This window comes from Trichosurus vulpecula, chromosome 8 (genome assembly GCF_011100635.1).
Source record: "Trichosurus vulpecula isolate mTriVul1 chromosome 8, mTriVul1.pri, whole genome shotgun sequence".
NCBI lineage: Eukaryota > Metazoa > Chordata > Mammalia > Diprotodontia > Phalangeridae > Trichosurus > Trichosurus vulpecula.
In genome coordinates this window covers 2137621-2162869 of record NC_050580.1, presented here as the reverse complement: position 1 = coordinate 2162869, position 25249 = coordinate 2137621, and the positions used below count along the sequence as shown (strand labels likewise).

The 25249-nt window shown below is 49.1% G+C and overlaps 1 protein-coding gene across 1 annotated transcript in view; it reads left to right on the top strand.

Moving 5' to 3' along the window:
* Positions 1-25249, top strand: part of DPYSL4 (dihydropyrimidinase like 4) — a 58002-nt gene that overhangs the window by 10984 nt on the left and 21769 nt on the right. Inside the window, 5 exon segments of the mRNA XM_036734993.1 lie at positions 580-700; positions 6313-6469; positions 7091-7232; positions 8246-8416; positions 10182-10361. Of these exon segments, the coding sequence (XP_036590888.1) occupies positions 580-700; positions 6313-6469; positions 7091-7232; positions 8246-8416; positions 10182-10361 (771 nt within the window).

Sequence of the window (25249 nt, the reverse complement as noted above, 5' to 3'; positions counted from 1 at the left end):
GGACTCTGGCACTCACCTCGTTTCTTTAATTTTATGTGGGAGTGGCATTTGGTCACATCTCTGCAGCCTAAGACATCCAAAAAGATGCTTGGGGTCCTTTTCTCCCTGGTACATCAGTAGTCTATAGCCTCAGCAGCTCCTAGCCACAAACCCTGCCATTCCAAATCTTTTTCACCAGCCCCTGGCTTCCCATTTGGACTGATTTTGAGCCTAGCCAGAAGCCACAATTCTGCCTTGCCCCAGCCCCAGTGGAGCCTACCCTGAGCAGGGTTCACTTACCCAGAAGTCCCAATCACCCTATGTCACAGGGCTCCAGATGCCAAGTGGGAAATAGCAGTAAAACTCTTCCCTTCCTTCATTATACCAGTCAGTTAGCCAGAGCAGTCCCACATTTCCCTCTCACTGTAATCTCCATGGGAGGGGTTGGTTTGCAGAGTAACCAGACCAGCAAAAAGACTACTGAAAGTCTCTCTCCCTCTCCCTCTCCCTCACCCTCTCCCTCTCCCTCCCTCACTCTCTCTCTCTCTCTCTCTCTCTCTCTCTCTCTCTCTCTCCCCCCTGTCTCCCTCCTTTGGACAGTTGGAGGCAGAGGCTGTGTACCGGGCAATCACCATAGCCAAACAGGCCAATTGTCCCCTCTATGTCACCAAAGTGATGAGCAAAGAAGCAGCAGATACAATCGCTCATGCTAGGCGCAAAGGTAAGAACTAATGTCTCTGTGATCTGTTTTCTTGCAGCCTAGGACAGCTTGCAGCTCTGTCTCTGCAAGGACCACAGACCAAATAATCCTAAGCTCTATGCCCATTGGTAGCTCATTGCCCCAAAGGACAGCATCTATAGACATAGCTCTTCTCCAACCACAGTGGACATTCATTATATTGAAGGGAACTCAAAGCTATGAATCAATAAATATTTATTAAGCACCTACTATGTGCCAGGCACTGTGCCAAGTGATAGAGATACAATAAGAGGCAAAAGACAATCCCTATCCCCAAGGAACTTATGATGCAATGGAGAAGACAACATGCAAACCAATATATACAAAGCAAGCTCTATGCAGGGTAAAGAAGAAAGAATTAATAGAGGGAAGGAACTGGAATTAATAGGGGTTGGAGAAGGCTTCCTGGAGAAGGTGGGAGTTTAGTTAAGACTTAAAGGACTCTGGGGGAGAGTCGATAGTTGGAGCAGAGGAGGGAGAACATTCCAGAGATAATGCCCAGAGCTGAGAGATGGAGTTTATTGTTTGTGGAACTGCCAGCAGGCCAGTATCCCTGGATCCAAGAGTATGTGTCAGGGAATAAGGTGTAAACAGATCAGAAAGGTAGGGGGGGGACAGGTTGTGAAGGGCTTTGAAAGCCAAATAGAGCATTTTGTATTTGCTCCCAAGGCAAAGGGAACTACTGGAGTTTAGCAAGTAAACAGGTGACATGATTGCATATGCACTGTAAGAGAGGGCGGATGGGAGTAGGGACAGACTTGAGGCAGGCAGCCCCACCAGTAGGCTAGCACAATAGTTCAGGTGGGAGGCCATGAGGATCTATACCAGGGGTGGGGCAGTGTAAGAAGAGAGGAGGGACTGTATTCCAGAGATGTTGCAAAGATGATGTTGGTGGGCCTTAACACCAGATTGGATATGGCGGGGGGAGAGATAGGGAAGAATTCAAGATGACCCCTAGGTTACCTGTGGGACTGAGAGGAGGATGTTGCCCTCTATGGTAATGGGGAAGATTAAGAGTGGGGGGCTTAGGGGTAAAAATAATCAATTCTGTTTTCGATATATTGAGTTTGAGATGTCTACTGGACATCCAGTTTGAGATGTCTGGAAGGCAGTTGGAGATGTGAGATTAGAGGTCAGCAGGGAGGCTGGGGAAGGATAAGTAGCACATTTGAATCCTCAGTGTAGTTATGGTGATTAAGTCCATAGGAGCTGATGAGATCACCCAGTGAAGTAATACACAGGGAGAAGAGAAGAGGACCCAAGCTGACCCCTGAGGCACATCTACGGTTAGGGTGCATGCAGAGGAGGATCCAGCAAAAGGGACAGAGAAGGAACAGATGAAGGGCCAGGAACCTAAGGATTAGGCTGAATTGTAGAGGGACAAAAGCAACACAGTGAATTTGTCCAGGTTTTAGCAGAGCTCAGAGGCCATCTTGGCCCTAAACCTCATCTTACAGAGTAAGAAACTTTGGCCCATGGAAGTGAAAAAAATTGCCCAAAGTCACAAGGTCATGAGTGGCCGAGGGAGAATTCGAACCTGGCTCTTGTGACTCAGAATCCAGCCCCCTTTGTGTCAGCCTCTATTCACTTGGCACCAGAGTTTACAGGAACCATGCTGTCCCAGCCACCTGCACAGAGATGATGTCCCCTATGGCTCCTAAGGTGGTGGCAGTTGAGTGAGAAGATGGGCCAGGAGAGTGTTATAGGGATCCCCCAAGCTGCAGACTCCTAGAATGAGCCTGAACAAGGATCCCCTCAGCCCTCAACCTTTGCTTAAGGAGCCTCAGGGAGGGGGAGCCACTGATTCCAATGGAAGCCATCCCACTTTGGGACAACTTGGAGTCCCTGGAAGTTCCCAGGGGAAGCCATCCCTCCTCTGCCAGGCCCTTCACATGCTCCTCATAGATCATTTACTCAAGACTCTCCCACATCCTGATTAGCCTCACCTTTAGATGCTGGTCTACCATGCGGCACCCAGCCCTAAACAGTATTTTAGATGTCATCTGTCCAAGGTGAAGCTTGGCACATCTAGTCTTCTCTGATGCTAGACCTTTGAATGCAGCCTGAGATCACACAAGCTCTGCCCCTACCCCCACCCACCCTTAGGTCCCCCAGACTCATGGTGGGTTGGTGGCCATGAAAACAGCCAGATCTCTTTCAAACAAACTACTAACTAACCATGCCTGTGCTGTCCTGAATCTGAAGGCAATTTTTCTGTCCCCAGGTCAAGACTTTCCTTTTATCCTTTTTAAATTTCATTTGGCGATGGAGCCAGACGTCATAGAGAGAGGACTGGCTTTAGAAGCCAGAGTACCCAGGTGTGTGCCCTCCCTCTGACTTATCCTAGCTGTGTGATCCTGAACTCAGTACTTACTCCAGGCATTGATAACAAGACTTCATGTTGCAGATGGGCAGCTGATCTGCATTGGTGGACAGAGCTTACACACCAGGAGTTCTCACACTGATGAAATCACAGGTCCAGCCCACCTCTCCCCAACGTCTTTTGCAAAGATTTAACTTCATGTTCTAGCCTGTCCAGATCTTTTTGGAGACAAGGATCTAGACAGGCTAGAACATGGAGCTGAACATTACTCTAGCCAGTCAGACATCCCTTTCAGTGTTATCATGGGCAAATTTTAGAGGCTACATAGGACAGTGGAAAGAAGGACAAAGCCCTTGGGCCCAGTCTTACCTATGTGACCTGGAGTGAATCACTTCACTTTGTGAGTCTGTTTCCTTTGTGTAAACTGAGGCAGTTGGACTAGAAGGACCCTCCCCTGCTAAACACAACCTCTGGATCTGAGGAGCATCTGCCTCTGCCTTTAACCAAGGTGCCGACAAGAAATGTCCAGCATCCTAGGCCCTTTCCCCACCACTGATGTTGAGCCATTAATGGTGACTCTTTGGATCTGGGCATGTTCTTTGAAATCCTGGCCGACATGTGTGTGCTCTGTGGCCACAGCTAAATAATTGTGAGTTTTAGGAACTTGTCCAAAAAGGAATCAGGTTGGTCTGGCATGAGCAGCCTTTGGGGAGGCTGCTGGCTCTGGCAAGCCTTTGCTATGGGCTTCCTGAGCTCACCTGGCATCTTTCTGGGCTCCACAATTGGCAACACTAGTCTCTCATTCCCACAACCCATTTGCTTCACTCTTTGAAAAACTGGAAGAACCCTCTCCATTTACCAGCCCAGCCAGACATTGTTCCTTCCCCGCCATCTTTCAGAGACCACCTGCAGTGACAGCAATTCCACTCACCACTCCAGCCTCCAAGAGAAGACTTGATGGGCCGCGTGACTTGAACTCATCGGGGTACTTGGGCGCTCTCTTGCTGTTTAATAATTTTTCAGTCATGTCCGACTCTTTGTGACCCCATTTGAGGTTTCCTTGGCAAAGACACTGGAGTGGCTTGCCATTTCCTTCTCCAGCTCATTTCACAGGTGAGGAAACTGAGGCAGACAGGTTAAGTGACTTGCCCAGGGTCACAGCTAGTAAGTGTCTGAGGCTGTATTTGAACTCAGGAAGATGAATCTTTCTGACTCCAGGTCTGGCTCTGTGCACTATGGCACCACCTGTTGCCCAAGTGCTGTCTTACTATCACCTTATTCACCTTGGGTGTAAACAGTCAGGGAGGTGGGGGGAAGGGTGGTGATGCAGTGGATAAAGTGCTGGGCCTGGAGTCATGAAGGCCTGGATTCAAATGTGACCTCAGATACTACCTTTGTGACCTGGGCAAGTCACTTTAACCTGGTTGCCTCAGTTTCCTCATCTGTAAAATAAACTGGAGAAGGAAATGGCAAACACTCCAGTATCTTTGCCAACAAAACTCCAACTGGAGTCACAAAGAGTCTGAACAACAAATAACAGTCTACCCCCTTAGCTTTCCCTTGCTGGCCAAGAAGAACTTTCTCTTTCTCTGCCATCAGTTCTTTCCATGCTGTCTGCTCCTGGCAGGGAGAGAGTGCTTCCTTGGATAAAGCCCAACCACTGTGTCCTCCGTGAGTTCTTAGCTGGCCTTCATCCAATCTGAGGCTTAACGTTCTGGGGGTAATTTCTACACCACCACCCCGAGGTTTTCTGCTCATTTTCTGTCATCTAACTGGCTTCCATTTTCTGCATGAAGTTTGGTCTTTCCCATTGGTCAGTGACCTCATTGTGTGCTTATGTCACCTTTTTCTGAATGCCTCCATTATTGCATTCAGAGGCTCCTCTCTGTGTCCTAAGCACTTCATTCTTGAGAGCTTGGCCTCCCTCCTGGGCTGGCTTCACTTCCTGATGGTTAGGTTGAAGCTGCCTTCCTGTCTCTGCTCTCTGAACTTTTGAAATCCTCTCTCCCCAAAGTCAGGTGCCAGCCAAACTGTTCCCAACCTTCTTTTTCTCTTGACACTTCAGTCCGATCCAATAAACATTTGTTAAGTGCCTACTATGTGGCAGTCATTGGGGATGCAATTAATAAAAAGACAGTCCCTCACCTTAAGGAGCTTACAATCTAAAGCAGGGGACAACACACAAAAGGACGCAAGAAAGTGGAGTGAGGGGAGACCCCCAGGCTACTTAGAGTAGGGGGTGTCTTATTTCATGGAATTGAAAGCAGGAAGGGCAGTAGATGCAAAGTGGAGGCAGCTGAAGGTCAAGTATCTGCCTTCTGTGAAGGAGGGCATTGGGAGGGGTTTAGTAGCCCACCCTTCAGCCCTCCACCCTGAGGGGAGAGGAGGCTGAGGCAGGTAGGTCCAGTCAAGGCTGGAGTTAGCAGTGTGATGAGGAACTAAACCTGGGAGGGACATCTTATCCCTGGAGGGGAAAGGAGGCAGGGCAACCAATTCTTCCTACTCTGCCATCAGTTCTGCAGATTTGAATTTCTCTGGAAGGAGAAGTTGTGGACAAATTGTTCATTTCTCTGCATTTATCAAAGGATGAGCTTTAGCAGAAGTCACCCATCATACCTCTGGATCAGGCTTGTGATATTTTCCCCTCATCTATTTCTTCTTTCTGCTCAGGTAGTCTGTAGTTTGAGCCGGTGATGAAGTCACTTCTTTTAAGCTTCACCCAAATGCTCTCCACCATGCTTCCCTCCCTCTAGCTCTTGAATTTGGTCATCCTTACTATCCAGTGCTCAATAGACCTTTCTCCTTTCTTATCTTGCCCATTTCTTCTTTTGCTTTTTTTCAATAATGTATAACTACCCAGAGTCACATCACCCTCTCAGGTCTGGTCTCACTAAGGTCAGTGACTCCTCTGAGGTCCCGTTGAATGCCTTGTCCTAGGCTCAGTGGGTCATCTTGTATGGGCCTTGTACTTGGTGCATTTGTTTGTAGCCATGTAAGGCTCTGGGTTTGTGATGCTCCCGTCGGTCAGTCAGTGTCCTAGAAGTGAGACTAGTTGAGGATGGCCAGCCCACTCACTGCTAGGGTGGCTCTGCCTAACTGCTGTCTCTGCTCTTTGGGGTTGGTGTCTCTGCCACTTGGATAAGTCTGCTTGTGTTTGGAAGCTCACAAAATGAAGGCTTCACTCTCTACCTCAACTCCCACCTTCCTCAGGATATAACTCCTTTGGGAAACTTTGCATCCAGCCTGAAATGAAGCTCCTTCCTCCTTTTAGGGACTGTTGTATATGGAGAGCCCATCACCGCTAGCCTGGGCACTGATGGCTCGCACTACTGGAGCAAGAACTGGGCCAAAGCTGCAGCCTTTGTTACCTCACCCCCAATAAGCCCAGACCCCCTGACTCCTGACCATCTCTCATCTCTGCTAGCAAGGTAAGGGGCTAAGCCTGTGGTCTTAAGGGACTTTCCCTAAGGTTTTCATGCTCACCACACATTTGCCTCTATACGTGTCTTCCCCCATGACCCCTTCAGTGTCCTCTTCAGTGCCCTGGGCACTGTGTGCCCAGTGTTTCCAGGGGTGTACTTCTGAGCTGGGGATACTGCAGACACAGTGGTGGGAGCTGCAGAGATGAACGTTGCCCTCACCTGTGCCCCTTGCATGCACCCCTAGGTGCTGGACACTATGCCTACTCGCTCAGCATGAGTGCCAAGGCCATATGGGAAATTGAATAGCTGCCCCTCTTTCCTTAAATTGGACTTGGACCATGTCTAGGCCTCAAGTCAGTCCTTGGCTCTGAAACTCCAGAAAGGAGCCTAGCCTCCTAAGGAACGTTCCCAGCAACAGACTCGAAGGCTGTCCATGCTGGTTGGGACTTTAACCCCACATGGCACACAGTTTGTTCTTTACACAAAGAATAGTAGCAGAGTCAAGATGTGAGCTTGGGATCCTTCATTTCTGATCAAGGAAGCAGGCAAGGTCCAAGTCCGAGGCAAGCCCAGAAAAGCAAAGCTTTGAGGAGGAATCCTGAACGGTTCTCATTCTTTCTCTTCCAGCGGGGACCTGCAGGCTGCTGGCAGTGCCCACTGCACCTTCACCACAGCCCAGAAAGCTGTTGGCAAAGACAACTTTACAATGATTCCTGAAGGCACCAATGGGATCGAAGAGAGGATGATGATCATCTGGGAGAAATGTGTGGTAGGCAAAGACTCTGCCAGGCTTCCCAGGCCCTGACTGCCCAGCCTGGCTGAGACACTGAAGTGGACTGGCAGGTCCCTAGGGCCTGTCCCATGAAGGCCATCAGAATGGCTTGGCTGGGCATCTGCTGCTGGTGGCCTGTGGGAGGGGAGCACACATTATAAACTTGCCTTTCTTGGCTCATTGGACAGGTAGAAACATGCTCCCACATATGGTCCCATAGCAGACAGAATTATTTAACCAGGATGGTGCCTGGTGCAGCGGAAGGCCCTGATTTCAGGTCCTGCCTCTGACGCAAACAGACTGTGTGTGTGACCAAAGGCCAATCACCAAACCTCTCAATTCCCCAGGCAGCCCAACGATGTGCTAAGTTAGAGGAGGCATTAGCCAGTTAGTAGGTTCACACAGGGAGATCCCCACACAGATTGACTTAGAGTTGTGAACAAAATCAGATCAGATAAAAAAATACCTACAGGGGTGAGTTGGGAGTTGGGGACAAAGGGAACAAAAAGAATAGCCTTGATTGAAATCAGCTGCAGCCAAACTGCATATCAGATTGACCATTTGGAATGAGCTGTTGGCTCAGTAGAATTGATTCTCGACAAAACCTTGCCGAAGCCCAGCACCAGAAAGGCAGTCGTTGGGGGGCCTCTAGATCCTTGGCCTTGTGTGCGCCCTTTCAGCAAGAGTAGTCCCAGAGAAACAGAAGTCAGTGCCAGAGACGACCGCCTTCCCACAACTTCTCCTCTGCCCTTCCTTGCTAAGGATGAGGAACAGAGTATGCGGAGGGCAGGAAGGCTGGTCAGTGATGCCTTGTAGGATGTCAGTCGGTCAAGACCAAGGTCAGCACAGCCAGGTCACACAGCCAGCCTATGGCAGAGGTGCCTCTCCTTAGGAATCTTTGGAGATGGTCCTATTGAAATGAGACTGGAGGATGTGGTCACCCAGCAGGCAGCCCACCCAGACTCAACAGGCTGCTTCCTGCCCTTAGAAATTCTCTTCTTGGATTTTAGGCCTCAGGAAAGATGGACGAGAATGACTTTGTTGCTGTGACCAGTACAAATGCAGCCAAAATCTTCAATTTATATCCTCGGAAGGGTCGGGTGGCTGTGGGGTCCGACGCCGACCTCGTCATATGGAACCCAAAGGCTGCCAATGTCATCTCTGCTAAGAACCACCATGTGGTAAGGGCCTCTCACCGTGCCCCTAACCTTTACCCCATCACTGCCTCACGCCCACTCCAACCACTGGGAGAGAAGCCCCTGTCAGGGTGCTTGAGGAACCAGCACTCCTCAGCTTTGCAGGGGGTGGGGGATGCCATCCTGAGCTGGACCCTTGCTCTGTGGAACAAGGCACAAGCGGAGCCATGGCTTCCAGCGACTAGCTGCCTGTGCTGGTCACCAGTTGGCCTTGAGTCTGCAGAAAAAGAGGAGGAAGGGTGGTGGTAGTGACGGCAGTAGTAGTAGTAGTAGTGTCAGTAGTGGTGGTGGTGGTGGTAGTAGTAAATGTAGGGGTAATAACAGGAGTAAGAATAGGCAGCTTTTCTATAGCACTTACTATGTGCCAGGTGCTGAGCTAAGCACATTAATGCATCGTTTGAGCCTCACAACCCTTCTGGGGAGATGCCACTATTATCCCCATCTTACAAATGGAGAAACCGAGACAATCTAGGTGAAGTGACTGGCCCAGAGTCACCCGGATGCTATCTGAAGCTGGATTTGTACTCGGGTCTTCCTGACTCCAGGTCCAGAGCCCCCTAGCTGCCTAAAGAACCTCAGCTGGAGGCAGGGCTGGGTGACTGGGAAAGCCCCCTCCCTGTGCAGAACCAGGATGATGATGTGAAGTCTCTGTAGTGAGTCTCTGTGAGCCCCAGCCCCCGGCTCTTCCTGCTCTCTTCCTTCCCCCTACTCTCAAAGCACAAAGTGAGTTGAGCTCTTGTTTTGGGGTCACACACACACACACACACTCTTCCCTCCTGTGGTCAGAAAATATGGTCCCCTCTCTATTCCAGTAACTGCCCATTAACATGAACCTAGAAATCCCACTTCAGGAGGGTCTGGGGGCATAGAGGTACGTCCTTCAAGGCTACCCAGTCTGCCCAAACCACATTTTGCAGATGAAAAACACTGAGTCAAGTCACAGTGAGATGAATTTGGCCAGGGTGACTTACCTGATGGAGGCCACATTTGAACTCTGGTCTGGTGGCCCATTCGCTAGGCCATGCTGCCAGTGGGCAGTATTTACATGGTTGTCCTCCCCCGCTTCCCTGTATCCTTGCTGTCCGCACCAGTGTAGCTGATCCCGGATGTCCCCAGGTAGTTGGCACACACTACTTAGCCATGAAAAAGAGCTGACGTTCCAAGTGCAGACTCCAGCACAAGCCCTTGGCTAATCCTTGGGAGCAGCTGGCATGGTCCCCGGCAAGCAGTCGGACATCTGACTTTGGAGGGGGACCCTCAGGGAGCAGGGCAGGATGCACTGCACTGTCCCCTTCACTCTCAACAGGCTCCCCCCTCTACTGGTTTGAATTGCAAAATGAACTTAGCTGGTGTCAATGAAAGATTTTCAGGAGGCCCCAAAGAGAACAGGAGGAGGCTTGGAGGGAGCCAGGCAGGCAGAAAAGTGAGAGCAACCAGGGGCACAGGGGATAGAGTGGAGTGGGGAAGACTCCTTCCCAAGTTCAAATCTAGCCTCAGACATTTACTAGCTATGTGCCTCAGTTTCCTCATCTGTAAAATGAGCCAGAGAAGGAAATGGCAACCACTCCAGTATCTCTGCCAAGAAAACCCCAAGTGGGGTCATGGATAGTCAGACACAATTGAAAAGCAACACAATCATTATTTTAATTGTCAATATTTGTCAAGTTCATACTTTTAAAAAAGCAAGCTGAGAATAAACAAAATGAGGTTGGCTTCGGCACTCATGATCCCCACACGCTTTCTTCCCCAGAATGTGGAGTACAACATCTTTGAAGGAACCGAGTGCCGTGGGGCCCCCGAGGTGGTCATCAGCCAAGGAAAAGTCGTGCTAGAACATGGAAATCTCTTTGTCACACCCGGATCAGGGCGCTTCATTCCTCGGAAAACCTTCCCTGACTTTGTCTATAAAAGGATTAAAGCCAGAAACAGGGTAAGAGCTTTGTTGTTCCCTCTTCCAGCTGGAAGCCCAGCTGGGCTGATCCTCTGGGCTGGGCTTCCAGGTGGTCAGCAGCCTTGGGGCTAGGTGTGGCTGAGCTGTGGAGTAGGTGTCCGGAGGAATGGCCAGGAAGTTGGGTTCTAACATTCAGCTCCTCCACTGTTCCCAGGCTCACTCTCCTCCAGGCTGAACCTCCCTTGTGCTCCAAAAGTGCTGCTGATAGCAGCTGGAGCTCCTCTGGGAGCCTGGATGCAGCTCAGGGCCCAAAAGTGAGGGCGGGGGATGCCTCAGGAGCCTGGGGGCATAGGGTGTGGAAGCTGAGGGAGCTAACTAATTAGAAACTTCAGCAAGAAAGGAAGCACTGCTTGCCTTCCCCAAAGTGATCGAGGCAGTCAGTGTTAAGAGGAGAAGGGATCTTCGATGATCAGCAATCTACCAGACCAGATGGGCCCAGAACAGTTAAGGCCAACCCAGAGGAAAGGGGCAGGCATGGCAGAGTGTAATAGCAGGACAGAGAGAGAGACAAAGAGACAGAGACAGACAGAGAGACAGGCAGAAAGAGAGAAGGAGAAGAAGAAGAAGAAGAAGAAGAAGAAGAAGAAGAAGAAGAAGAAGAAGAAGAAGAAGAAGAAGAAGAAGAAGAAGAAGAAGAAGAAGAAGAAGAAGAAGAAGAAGAAGAAGAAGAAGAAAAGAGGAGAAGAGACAGAAAGACAGAGACAGAGAATTTGAGGAGGGAGACAGACAGACAGAGACAGAGGAGGGAGGAGAGAGGAAGGGAGGGGAGAGACAGAGCCAGAGGAGGGAGGAGAGAAGAAGGGAGGGGAGAGACAGAGACAGAAACAGAGAGAGAGAGAGAGAGAGAGAGAGAGAGAGAGAGAGAGAGAGAGAATGAGGAGGGACACATACAGAGTCAGACAGAGAGACAGAGGAGGGAGGAGGCAGACAGACAGACAGAGACAGAAAGACAGAGACTGGAGACAGAGAGGGAGACACACACAGAGACAGAGACTGTTAGATATAATGGTGGATAGCACACTGAATTTGGACTCAGAAAAACATAGGTTTAAATCCTACCTCACAGATGCTAGCTGTATGACCCTGCGCATACTTCTCTGAGCCTCAGACCTCTATGGTCCTTTCAGCTCTGTGATCCTATGATTGACCGCTTAGATATAAATCGAAGACTTTCAGACGATCTTTCAGGATTTGGGGAGAGGCGCCCATTGTGGGGGGGGGGGCGGTCATGAACAGTTTTCTAAAGGGTGAGTCCTTGTGGCTGGGAGCTTTCCTAATGGCGCCCAGCAGTCAGGCAGAGGTCTAGGCTGGTGGGAGCCGGCAAATCGCAGCCCCACAGTTCCCTGGCCTTCGGGGGTGAGCCCCAGCTCCTGTCTGAAGGGCCCTGGGACTTGAAGGAAGCCCCAGCTCTGGCTCTCGCAGAGGACTGCGGCGGACTGGGTCCCCGCTTCCATGCTGGTCCTTTCTCGTGGTTTCCTCTGAGCCAGAGGAAATCTAGAATTAATCTAGAACCAATCGGTCAGTCTTTCAGAAGCCATGGTGCCTTTTGTTTATTCGGCAGTTCCTTTCAGCTCAGCAGAACCAGCCCCCACTCTCATAATAAAGACAAACAGGCAGCTGGGGGCACCACAGAGCACAGAGACCTGGGCCGGGAGTCAGGGAGAGCTGAGTTCAAATCTAGCCTTAGACACTTGCTCTCTGGGTGCCTCTGGGCAAGTGACTTCATCTGTAAAATGGGGGCATGAAGGGCCCCTCCCTCCTCCGGGGGCTGTGAGTAGAGTCCCACATGGACTGTGAAGTTCAAGGCACACAGTGTCACAGGCACGCTAGCTGTCATTAAAGCCGGCAGAGGGACTGGTTGTGACAGCACCCGCAGTCTTCCTTCCCCAGGGCCTGGACAGCCACCACCTCTGTGTCTTTGTCCATTGCTTTCTTGTAGCCATTTTATGCATGGCAAGAGCTAAATCTTCTCTCTTAAAATATGAAGAACTTAATGGCTCTGAACAGCTGAGGTGATGTCCCTGCCTTCTCTGAGTGCCCAGCTCTAGCTCTCCAGACATGATGAGTCTCTGTGGGGCAGCTCTTCACGATGTTCTGTAGTCTCATTTGACCCAATGGGGAAGGCCATGGACTGTGTTTTGGGGCCTGTGTCTCCTCCTTTGCCCTCATGCTTTCCAGGGAGCTTTCTATGTCCCCCCCCAAACTCTTCCAGTGCTCTTCCTTTCCCTTCCCTTTTAAGTGACTGGCTCCATTTTTCCTGGTGCCTGGTCCCTGTCACTGGGAGCCCTGGAACAGTTGGGATCTTAGAAATGTGTTCAGCAGAATGGGGAGAGAATGTGAGTGCATATGGATATGTGCATGCATGAAGATGTGCTCACACACATGTCCTATGTACTTGTCAGGCACATACATACTTGCATGTTTGTGCCTGCATGATCATGTGTGCAGACTCAGGCACAGTGTGTGTGCACCCAACTTGCTCTCATGGTCTCATTTCTTCCCAAACAAAGGAGGCCTTGGATAACCTTGAGATCAACCACAAATAGCAGCGCCATTCTACAAAATAAAATGGAAGAGCATTTATTAAGTGCTTGCTGTGTGCTGAGTGCAGTGCCCAGCACAGGAGATGCCACAAGAACAGCCAGGCAGCCACGCTCTCAAGGAGCTCCTGTTCTGATTGAGGAGATGACCTATAGTAGGGTTCACTTGCAGTGCAGATGGCTTTGGTGGTCTTGAGGGTTCTTGGTCTGGGAAGATACCATATCCCAAGATTCCTCATTATAGAGCACTAGGTTGGAGAGCAGAGCTAGGAGTGGGGGAGGGAGGGGGCTCAGGGGCAGAAGAGTTGGAAGGCAAAAGGAGGCAGCAACACGAAGGGTGGCATGACAACTCTCCCCCATAAATTCTTAGTGCAAAAACAGCAGGCCATATAGCAATGGAACCTGGGGTCCAGGGCATAGCTGGGGCTCATCGCTCCACAGTCTTACTGGCTGGATTGTAACTGAGGACTCCCTGCTCTTTCAAACAGCGTGAGCAGAATAAGGTCAAACTGCACACCCCCCATCTAAGCATCTGCCTAGACCATTTGCCTACTGGCTGTAGCCTTCCCTAATCTGTCCTTCCACCTGCCTCTATCCATACCAGCCTTGGGGTCCAAAACCACAAAATCTCATTTCCACTAAGTTCTATTTTCCCAACCCTCCCTCATCATGGCCATTGAACCGCATTATAGATGTATACATTCCCCTCTCCCTTACCATTGTCATGATTGAAATTAAGGTAAACTGAGGCAACAAAGTTCTGAGCACATTCAATTTATTGGTAAGGCTACCAGTTGCCAACTAAGAAAAAACATCTCTAGCTCCTCAGCAAGCCAAAGACCCTGAATGACGGCTGACAGATTTTATGGACAAAAAGAAGAGCAGACAAAGACCAGAAGGCACTGTCATAGATGCGGGAAACAATACAAATGGTTACCAAGTCAGAAGTTTAGGCTAGCAGCCCCTCCTCTCATCTTGTCACTAGGAAATTCTGATTCCATTACCTGCAAGGCCACTTAGTGCTACAGAGATAATGGACCAGGCTTCCTTGAAAGACATCTAGTGGCATGGAGATAACAGGTTTCTTTTCATTAAAGTGATTTACTGACAGGGAAACTGACCTTTTAAACTTAACTCAGAGAGAAAGCCTGGACTTCTGAACTTAATTCAGAGACAAATGACTTAGTGACTTAGGCAGTTATACAAAATCTTAGAGAAATACAAAATGAAGTCAATCGAAAGAGAATCAATAGAAGCACTTTGGCTTTCTTTCTATATAGAGGAAGACACCGTAAGAAGTGGCAAAACTTTATGTAACTGTTCTCTTTCAATACTGTGATGTGGTTCTGGATTCTCCAAAGCTATGAAAATGGTGGGAAAGTCTTAGCAGATTCCCCCATGACCTCCAGCTAGAGTCGCAGCCATTGACTTTGGGGTTTCTCAATGACTTGCCCACTGAAGAGATAATCTTTGTCTACAGCAACTCAAGATTCTAAAGACAGAGCACCTGAGAGATCATTGCTGTTCTGAGTTGACAAAGAGGAACGTTGGGTATGGAGACCAGACCCCTGAGCCCTGCCCCTTGGGCCTCCAGCCTGTGGGGGGAGCTGTCACAGACTCTCTGGGGTCTAGCCTTGATATCTGCTTAGGATATCTGCTTAGGATATCTAGGGCTGGGAGCCCTAGAACATTTCACTAGAGACTTCATTTTCAGTTGATATTAAAATTATTCATGACTAGGTCTGGCCAGCCATTACTGACATTCAATTAATGGTACTTATCTTCTGGCCCACATAGCTTCATCCTGTCTACAAGAAAAACTTGACTTTGTCAAATGTTTTGCTAGAACCTACACAAACTATATCTGTGCCACTCCTCTCATCTGCCACCTTAGTAACCCTGTTAGAAAGAGAAACAATTTGAGTTTGGCCTAATCTGTTTCCAATGAAGCCATGCTGACTCTATCATCACTGCTTTCTTTTCTACATGTTTACTGACTATTCCTCTAATTGTATGGTCTCCAATTTTGCCAGAAATGGTGGTCCAGCTCCCTGGCTTCTAGTCTCTGAGTTCTGCTCTCTCCCCTTTTTTTGGAAACCAGGACAATATTTACCCCTCCCCAGTCCTGCAACCACTTTCCTGTTCTCTGTAATCTTTCAAAGATCCCTGACAGTCTCAGCAGTCACATCTGTTGCTTCTTTCAGTGTCTTAAGATGTGGTCCCTTGGGTCCTGAGGAAAGGAGCTTATCAGGGACATCCATCTAGGTGCTGTCTTACTGTCTCCTTACTTATCTTTGGTTTCAATTCACTTCTAGTCCTTTGCTTCAGTTTTCTCCAGTCCCAAAAACTTCTTCCTGGCAAAGAAACTGGAAACAAAAGAATTAAGCATCTTGGCTTTCCCTCTGTTGTCCATCATCATTGCTGTCCATGCTGAGAAGAGACCCAACCCTATTCTTCTTCCCTTTGCCCAGAAACCCACTTGTTACTGTGCCTAGATTTCCTGGCCAGCTCCTACTCACTCTCAACCTTAGCATTCCTGACATGATTCTTCCAGGACTGTGCCACAAATTTGCATTTGTCCTCTTTTATGTTTCCTCCTTCCTGTCTCCTGCAACATATCCCTGTTTTTCATCTCAGGTGGCTGATGAACTCCCTGTGCATCCACCTGTGTCTCTTCAGGGTTATTTCTCTTTGTTTCGTCACAATTTCATTCTTAAGAGCTTACTATTCCTTCCATGGCTTCCCTGGTAGAATTTTAGGCAAGAAGCTCCTGCCTGTTTTCTTTGAGCCCAATGACATCTGCTCTATTCAGAAATAGGCTACATGCATGGCAGACTATTCTCAGCTTTCCTTTCCTGCTTTACCAGAAGTTCTCAGCTAGAATGATGGCTCTTTCCCCCCAAAGTTCCTGTAATTCCTGTCTTAGTGACCATTTCCTCCTGGTGAGTGAGAATGGACTTCAGGATGTCAGGTCCTTTCTCCACCTTTAAAGGATCAAATGACCACCTGGGTCAACCTTCTCATCTGTTTCTAGACCTTCTCACCCCTTGCCTGTTTTGGTCCACGTTATCTACACTGTACAGCATTAAAGATCTCGCTCCATTGGCTTCTCTTCCAAATGTTCTTCATTCTACTCTGCCACTCTGGATTCCAGTACTTCCTTACCTGATTTATCTTCTTAATGGACAGAGTGCTACCCACCTTTCCCCACCACCCTCTCCTGTGCTTCCGTATAATGTATTTCCTTCCTGAATCATGTGCCTGTCATCCCCATCCCACCGCACCCCCAAAATTCATAGACACCTTTGAGGTAAGATTGGCATCCAGCCATGAGGACAGCTTCTTTATCTTATTGCTGGTTGCCATCCTTTATGCATTTGTGTTTAGACAGCTAAAGTTGCTGGTTATATTGCTGGCTACTTTGGGGCATCGATTCTCCTGTGAAGTTCTAAACAACTCTAATGCAGTTTTTCTTCCTGCATTGTAGCTACTGAGCTTGGTGAGTGTCAGGCAGGGATTTGGCATTAGAGCTCAGCATCTGTCCAGGGCTTTGTTCTTCTGGAGACTCTCACTGTGTCTTACCTAGGCAAAAGATGCTGTTGTTTTCAATGACAGTGAACACAGTCCCCTGCTGTTGTGGAGTTTAAGGGACTGTCATGGAGGAAGGAGCCAGTCTCTTTGAGTGCTTGGCCAGTGGCTCCAGAACCAGCTCCCTCTTCCCTGTCCCCTCCGTTTCATTGCTCCAATGACTTGGAGAACCACCTGGGATTTATCAGGCAGGTGCTCATTCCTGTAGGAATGAATTCTTTCTGGATCTTTCTGTCTGACCAGGCTCTTTCCATCCTCCGATTATAGTTATTTCTTATCAATTTAGATTCTGACTAGTTCAGTGCAATATAAGATCCTCAAAAGCATCCCTACACCACCTAGCAGAATGTTTTGCAAAAAGGAAATGCATGATCAATACTTGATAAATTGCATTCAGTTCAAGGAGCCTATCTAAACTTATCATAGCCTTGAGGTCTTTAATGACTCCTTTTAGTTGTATTGAGTCTGAATTTTTGCTATCTACTAATGGGTCTCTTCAGTTATGGCAATGTTGATATATAACTGCTCCTGCAGTGGTATTTCACCTAAAATGCTCTTTCGGGATCCATTAATAGTGTTGAAGCACAACCACGTATTTGGTTCCCTTAGGGGACAATGAACCAGGGACAGTGACGCTCAGGAGACACTCCTTGAATGTGGTTCTGCACCCATCTTTGGCAGCCCATGGCAGTCCTTGGCATTTCCCCCTGCAATATTTACATTATTCCAACATATTACTTTGTTCTGTACTACTCTTTTAATCCACTAGCCTCTTTTCTTTTATCCCTCTCCCTTTCTCCCTTTCCTCTGTCTTTAACTTAAGCCAACTAACAGGTCATAGATCCTAGGAATTGACTCCAAGTTAAATGTTGAGGTAGACATGGCTTATCTTTGGCACCAACCCATCTTCCTTTCTGGGTTCCCTTCCTACCTCCTAGTATGACTTGTCTCTACCCCTAGGGACCTCAGCATCATCTACCCAACCTATTCTTTACCAAGCCAGAGCTGCCATTTCTCCTACTCTGACCAAGCTGGCCCTTGTCCATCGTGTCCTGGTCTTGTACATAGTGCTTCAGAAACCTCTCTCCCAATCATCATCCTTCTTGATCTCAGAACTTCCTGTGAGCTGGTACTCAACTTCTAGATGAGCAAGACTGATCTCACTAGGTGTTAGAAAGCATTTGGCCTTCATATCAAGGTGTCCCTAATAGCCTCTCAGTCTTCTAGGAATGGATATTCTTACTAATCCAAGTAAATTGTTGGTATGTGTCCTCAGCCACTCTCACGCCCTCTTCACACATGTCCTTGGGGTACAACTTTGGGTAGTCAGAGGTTCTATTTACATGTGGAAAATTCTAGGTCGTCCCACTAAGCTAGATGGATTATAGAGTGACTAGGGGGTTGGTTTAATGTGTCTGGGAACCAAACTGACCAAGTCTGGGAAGGGCCATCAGTGGCTGCTTAGCTACTGGATAATGATTTTTTTTACCATGTCCACTGAATACTCTAAGAATTAGGGGTGGGGGAATCATTTTTTTTGGGTCAGTGCCTCTGTATGGATACTAGGCTTCTAAGGCTAAGGAAAGAGTTGGTACTGGGGCTAGTAGAATGCCCTGGAGGGCAGTGTGCATCCCCAGTGCCCAGCACAGCACCAGGCACATAATAGGTGCTTAATAAATGTTTATTGATTGTGTGACTGATTTGCCTCTGCCTCAGTGGGTCTTTTCTGTGAGGTAACCATTTGCTGAAGGGCTCTGGAAGCTTACGGATCAAGCCTTGGTATCAGGCTGAGAGTAGGGAACTTTCTTAGAGTCACATGTCTGGGTTTGGGAGAGGTGAGCAGGAAGGGGCCATCAAACAACCAGGAAGGTGCTGGGAGCTGCCATATCATTGGAAAGGCCTAGGAAAGAGGAGTCCTCAAGACTGGGAGGCTGGAACTTCAAATCCCTGAGGACACTAGCTTCGAGCTGGAAGTAATTTGGGAGAGATCAGAATTACTGTGAGAAGCCCTGTGGGTATCATCCAGTGAGTGTCATTGACATTTTCAGCTCCTTCTCATCCCCACCTCTCCCTCTAGTCTTTCCTCTTGGCTCCTCTGGCCTCCCCTTTACTCCCCTTCTCTGTTTGTCTCTGTCTCTCTCTTCCTCCATTCTTGTAGCCCCATGCATTTGTCTTAAGCCTGCCCCTATCAACTCCAGGATGATCAAGGTTGAGATACAGAAGGTTTCTTGTCTGCACTCTCCTACCCCTTTCTCTGTCCCTCTTCCATTTCTGCAAACACCTCCTTCCCTTTCCCCCCTTGGTCCCCTCCCCTTGCCCATGTTTTTTTACTGCTCTGATTGGTCAAAGCCCCAGTGGAGTGCCCTGCCAAAGTTTGCTTGCCTAGAAAGAGTACCATAGTTCAAGATTCTCCTCACCAGCACTAGTCATCCATTCAAGCCTTATTCAGAGAAACAAGACTGATTTCACTGAGGCATAAAAAAGGTATTCTGACTTCACACTAACATGAGAAAGACCAACATCTTTAATCCACCAATAATATTTGTATTAACCCAAATGGCTCTCTCATGGATTAACCTGACTTTCACTACCCTGATGCCTTCAGTTCTGGCCTTTTGTAGGTTCCAAAAGGCAGTGCCTGCAAAGCATACCCTCAGACTGGCAGGGCCCACCCAGCTCAGGAGAGGGGGGAAATATCAGCTATGTCCCCAAGCCCTGATAGAATCTGCTATCCAGGGACAGGACCAGGCAGAGTCTTGCAGGGATAGGTTGGTGAGTGGTGATCAGTTCTTTGGCCTGGGCTCCTAAGTGTTCTAAGAAATCAAAGTGTGGCAATCACTTCTCTTGAGGGCCTTCAGGTAGGGACTTTTGTGAGGGTCAAGTTCCTGTTGCCAACAGAGGTGAACTGGGGCTGGGACAAGTCCCCTAGACAGTGGCTCCATTGGATTCCACCTGTGTGATTACCATGGCCTGAGAGGCCCTAGCATTTGGAGACTCTTAATGGCCAGCCAAATGGCCATGGTTTAGACCCTGGGTTGAAGAATAGTCTGTGGGCTGATTTGCAGAAGTTGGTGAGAAGCCTGCAGAGGACCAGGCCTTCAGGATGGTAGGAGGTGTGAGTCTGGACCAGCCTTCAATTTGTACTGGAGTAGAAGACTGAGCCCTGCCCTGACTGCACTCCAAAGTGCTATTTACCAAGCACTAAGTGTGAACCTTTCTAGGCAACAGAGCAAGGTGCCAAGTGGGCATGCGAAAGGACAACCCCTGCAAGGCTGCTGAGAGAATAATGTCAGGCCATGGTCCCCATACCTTCCCCTCTCCTCCCAGTTCTGTGACCAGAATGGCTGGAGGAAGCATCCAAGAAAGGGACGGAGAAAATGAGCCTGACATGGGAGAGCCCCCCAAAGAAAGGGAAGAATTCAGCAGCAATAATCCTCTTGCATTCTCTGTCAGGTTCTGGAGCATCAGCAGTGAATGCCAGGGCACCCACTGTCCACTGTGATGCTGTGACATGGTTCACCTCATTTAAGGGATAGCTGGAGACAGTCGATGAGGTGGAGGAGAGGGACACAGGAGGGTCAGAGGGAAACAGAAAACCCACCATTGTCTGCTGCGCCCTCAGGTAGCCCTGCCCTGTTCTGCACCACTGAGGAGTATAGATATGAAAGGAGAAGGGCAATGAGGAGTGTGAAGAGGAGCCAGCCACAGCCTCTCAGCCTTGGCATCCAAGATCACAGTGGTGCCTCTCTGAGGCCACCCCTACCTTGGCATTGTGAACAGCCCAACCTTTTGCAGGGGTGACTGCCCCCAACTGGCCAGGTCACCTCAGGTGCCACCTGGTCCCTATTCCCAAGGCCTTCTAGAAGAAAGGCAAGAGCCAGATGCATTTTGCCTTGAGGACTCTTTCCAACTTTCACCTCTGTCCTAGACCACAATCACCTGAAGGGAGGAGGGTAGATATTGAGGAAAAGGATGAGCCTTCTTGCCCACCATCCTTTCCCCTCATCCAAACCTGCCAGGAGTAGCAGACCTCTGGAAAGGCTCCCACTCACCTATCCAAGGCTGATTACAGCACCTGTCCAGTGGAGGCACCTGTCCAGTGGCCTTGGAGAGTGGGAGCCGCTGAGGTGAAGTGAGGCTTGATGTAAGGAAAACTTCCTGACAATCCAAACTGTCCTGATGCGGGAGGAGAGGAGGGCTGCTTCTCAGAGAAGCTGAAGACAGGATGCTCAGATAGGCACAGGCTGCCCTTGGTGAACTCTAAGGTGCCTTCCAACTCTGAGATTCTCTGATTCTGTAACCTTATTTGAAAACAATTGCTTCACTTTGGGGAAGAGCATCTATGGGTTAGACTTCAGGGATTGATAGCAGGTGTCTAATACTGCCTTGCACTAATGGAGAGGGAGAGATGTCCTAGGGCCCTAAAGGCATTTGCCTTTATGCAAATAAAGCCCCATTCTAGCTCCCTGGATTGTAGAAGAGTTCTCTGCTCAGCAGAAGGGAACAGAGCTGGTTCTCTGCCCCACCCTCCAGTCTGTCCCAGATCTTCAGAATTCCCCACTTGGCTCACACCCTTAGTCACCCTTGGCCTCTCCCCCTCCATCATCCCCATATCCAATCACCAGTTGCCAGATCCTTTCAATGCATCCTCCATCACATCTCCCGCATTCCTCTTCCTCATCTCTCTCCTCTACCTCTCTGCACCAACTCAGATCAAGCCCTCACCAGCTCTTTCCTGGACTTTTGCAATAGCCTTCCAATTGGAGGCTGGTTCCAGCCTCCTCTCTCTGATCCATCCTCTACACAGCTGCCAAAATAGTCTTCCTAAAGCACTGGTCAGACCATGTCACCCTGGCATTCTATGATTGTGAGTGCTTGCCAGTAGGAGAAAATACAAATTCTTTCAACTGATGTTCAGAACCCTTAATAGGCTGGCCCTAACTGTCCTTTGCTGACTTGCTTCCTGTCCCTCCCTTCATATACTCTGATCTGGCCAAAGTGGTTGACTTGCTGCTCCCCAGACTTGCCACTCGATCTCCCTAAGCAGAGTCCTGCTCTGCCCTGAAGGTGCTCACTGCTCCTCACAGCTTCAGAGACTTGTACCTCCATGGCTTCATCCCCCTCATCTACCACCACCACCCAGGAAGCCTTTCCCCATCTTCAAATTTGTCAATGATCTCTCTCCCCCCTCGGAGTGTCTTGGATTTCATTATCCACCGATGTTTTGTCTCCCTGAACAGAGCATCAGCTCCCTGAAGGAATAATCATTGTTGATCCCTAATAAACTATCACCTCTGAGGTGAGTTGAAGTGGCTGCCGGTCCCTGGAGATAGGGAGGGGACCTTTCACCTTTCCTTCCACTGACCCCATTCTTGCCCCAGAAAGCAAATATTTTGGGCATAGGAGATGGGGGAGAAGGAGACAGCCCACCTAAGAGCCTAACCTTGATTCAAATGCTTTCCCTTCAATGGATATTTTATATGGAGCTCTAATCACACCATTAATCCTTGGTAGGGGGAGAGGCACATGTTTGATTGACTAATAGAAGAGAATTCAGCTAGCATTTCACAGCCTGATACCCTATGCTGGGTAGTTGCCTGAAAACCATTTGCCTTGTAAAGTCTTGTCTCCCCCCTCAATGAACTGGTTTGCCTGGGCCTCTGACAGGAGCCCAGCATGTTCCATCTTTGACACAGATCCCTTGAAATGTCAGATTTCAGTTAGGAGGAATGGGGTGAGGGCTAGTCTAGAAAGGGAAAAGAATGGAATGCCCATTACACACTCTTCCCATGCCCCTGATTCTTTTTTCTCCATGCCTCCCCGTCCCACTTTTCTGCCTGTACTTCGCCTCAAGACCCCTCCTAACACTGGCTCTTCAGCATATCCATGGTATCAAGGTCCAGGTTAAGTCAGTTTTCTCTTTGGCACCATTCCATCTCCCTTTCTGTGTTCTTCTCCCTTTTTCTGAAAAGTCCTCTTCTCTCCCCCTCCCTCAGCCCTCGAGTGCCCATCACCCTACCCTCTGCCTGTTTGTGATCATCCAAAGTCCACATTGCAATGCCCGCCTCAGCTTGCGCTCAGTGATGGTGGCTCTCCATACTCCTGAATTCTCTCTCCCCTTCCTCATCCAAACTGACCCCTGAGAAACTGGTCTTCCAGCTGAGCAAGGTTAGGAGCTGAGCGGATAGCATTTTGACTCTTCACTAATATGTACAGAACTAATATTCCCATTTAAGCCTTCAAGAATTGAAGGATCTTCTTCATTTAAATGAGTCTTCAGTGGGTTGGAGAAAAGAGGCCTTGACAAGAGAAGATTCAGGGTGAACAAGAGAGCTCTGCCCCAGGGAAGGAGAAATTGGCTTTGTGCTGCTTGACCCCAAAGGGTAGGGGCAGGACCAGTGAGTGGAAGCTGCGAAGATCAGCTGGGCTCAGTATCAGAGGGGTAGTCTTGCCAATGATAGCTGTCATTGATAGTGGGGTTCTGGGCTTCTCTCCCCCTTCCCAGATATTTAGGCAAAGGATATGTGACTACTTATCAAGGATATTATAGAGAGAAGTCATTGCATGCTGTAATGGGGCCAAAGGTCTCTCAGGTCTACTCCCAGCTAAGCTTCGGTGGTCCAGAGCACTTATTTCCAGTCACCACTCCTGGTGCTCCCGGGCTCTGAAGACTCAGGACATCCTGGAAGGAGGAGACCAAGTTCTAGGTCCAGGTCAGCTGCTGCCCAAGGGCAGGCTGGCTGAGTCCGTAGAGGTGAAGCAGCAGCAAGCCGGATCTTGGTGGTCAATTCTTTGGCCACAACAACTCAATATCCTAAGAAAGGGACACATTGGAATCATTTCTCCCAATCAATTACTCAACAAGCACTTATTAAGCACCTACTATGTGCCAGGCATTCTACTAGGATGATGAGGATGTAAACAGAAAACCTGGAGGGCCATTTGGTTGGATGAGGCCCTTTCAGGTTGGGGAATCAAAGCTTTCCTGGTCTCCATCTGGGCTCAGGGGATTTTGTCTGTCTGGAGATGGGCTGGGAGCCTGGGAGCATCAGGATGGGGACCCATGATGGGAGGACAAGCAAACAAAGTCCAACAGTGAGTACCTTGGACAGGAATTCAGTGTTCTGGAAGCTCTTGCCCAGCAGGGGGAGCTTCAGGTAAGCAGAACAGGACATGGACCCACCTAGAGTGTTGGCAGGATTTTCATATCCTGAATTTATCCCTCCTCCTCCTCCTCCTCCTCCTCCTCCTCCTCATCTCTCCAGCCTTTGCCTTAAGGTGAGTGAAGTCTTTGGGATGGCCCCAAGAGAGTGTCTGGGGTTGGTAAGGTCTGGCTTTGGTTTCCTCCTTCCTTTTCTGTGTCTCTTACCTCCAGAAAAGTCCCTCTTCCCTCCACCTCCTAGGGCCCCCTGGGTCTTCTGATGGTCATTGGCCATCCTAAGCCTTCGCTCTCTCCTTATTCCCAGTTTACTCTCTCCACAAGTCTCTCACGCTCTTCCCATCGAAACTCAGCTTGAACTTCACTTCAGACTGTGTTCTTTAAGGTTGGTCTCATCTGAGTGTTGGCCAAAAAGTATTCTGACTTCACACTAAGGTGTGAATGGCAAACACCCTCCTCTGACTCTCTGAGGAATGATCCTCTTGTTTTATGAAGCCAAATGTCTCTCCAGGGGACTGAACATCCATTAAATCTTCTCATGCCATCTTCAGATGTGTCCTTGGGATGTGACCTTGGATTCCCAAAGGTCATCCCAGTAGAGAAAAAGCCCTGTCAGTGCCAGGCAAGCTGGAACAACCTTAAGGCTGATTTCAGAGCCAGGTGATCCACTCTCTAAGGACCACATTGGCCAAGCTGTGTGGGACTCACAATTGCAAGTTGGTCACTGGATGGCGAATTCCTGTGCCATGGTCACTCAGTAGTCTGAGGCAGGAAGATGTGGGCATTCCCCTGCTTGACAGGCTTTACTGGAGGAGTGTTGCTAATGCCAAGGCTAGTGATAGGACTGGGCTAGAACCCCTGGGCTGGGCTGGGCTCCTAGTGGGTCCAGACCATGGGATAGCCATTTTCTGAGCCCACTTGACATGGGGAAGATGAAGCTTTGGTGCCTGATCAGAAGCAGAGAACTTTCTAGAGACCAGCCATCTGGGGCTGTCCTCTGTAGGAATGAAAAGGAACACCCGAAAGACCAAGCTTTAGGAATGTAAGAGGTTTGAGGGCCCAGGAAAGAAACTAGGAACAGACACATGTTCAGAACAAAAGATAAGAGCATCTCAGTGAACGCCTTTGACAGGGTCTCACAACCGCTGAAAATTGTTAATTTCCAAATGATCAGAATGTGGAGAGGCCTAAGATGACTGAGCAGGAGGCTTGGCGTTCATGTGGGGCTGCCAGATATGCCTTTATCTTTAAGTCCCAGAGAAGCAGCCCAAAGGGTGAGGTCAGGAGGAAAGATGCTGTGCTCCCCACTCCCCACTCTGTACCCTGCCTCCAGGATGGTATGAGTCAGGCACAAATAATGCTGCAGAGGGACATCCAAGGGGGTTGGAAACAGTGAGATGAAGACCTGGAAAGGGTCAGGGCCCTCAGAAGGAAAGAAACTGAACTCTAGAACAAGCAGATTAGACAATGGGGCCCATGAGCCTCAGCTGAAAGGCAAGGTCCAAGGGCTTTCTTCCATGGCTATCTTTTTTGAGAGGTGGGAAAAATTAGGACCAAGGCAAGAGGCAAATGTGCTGTCC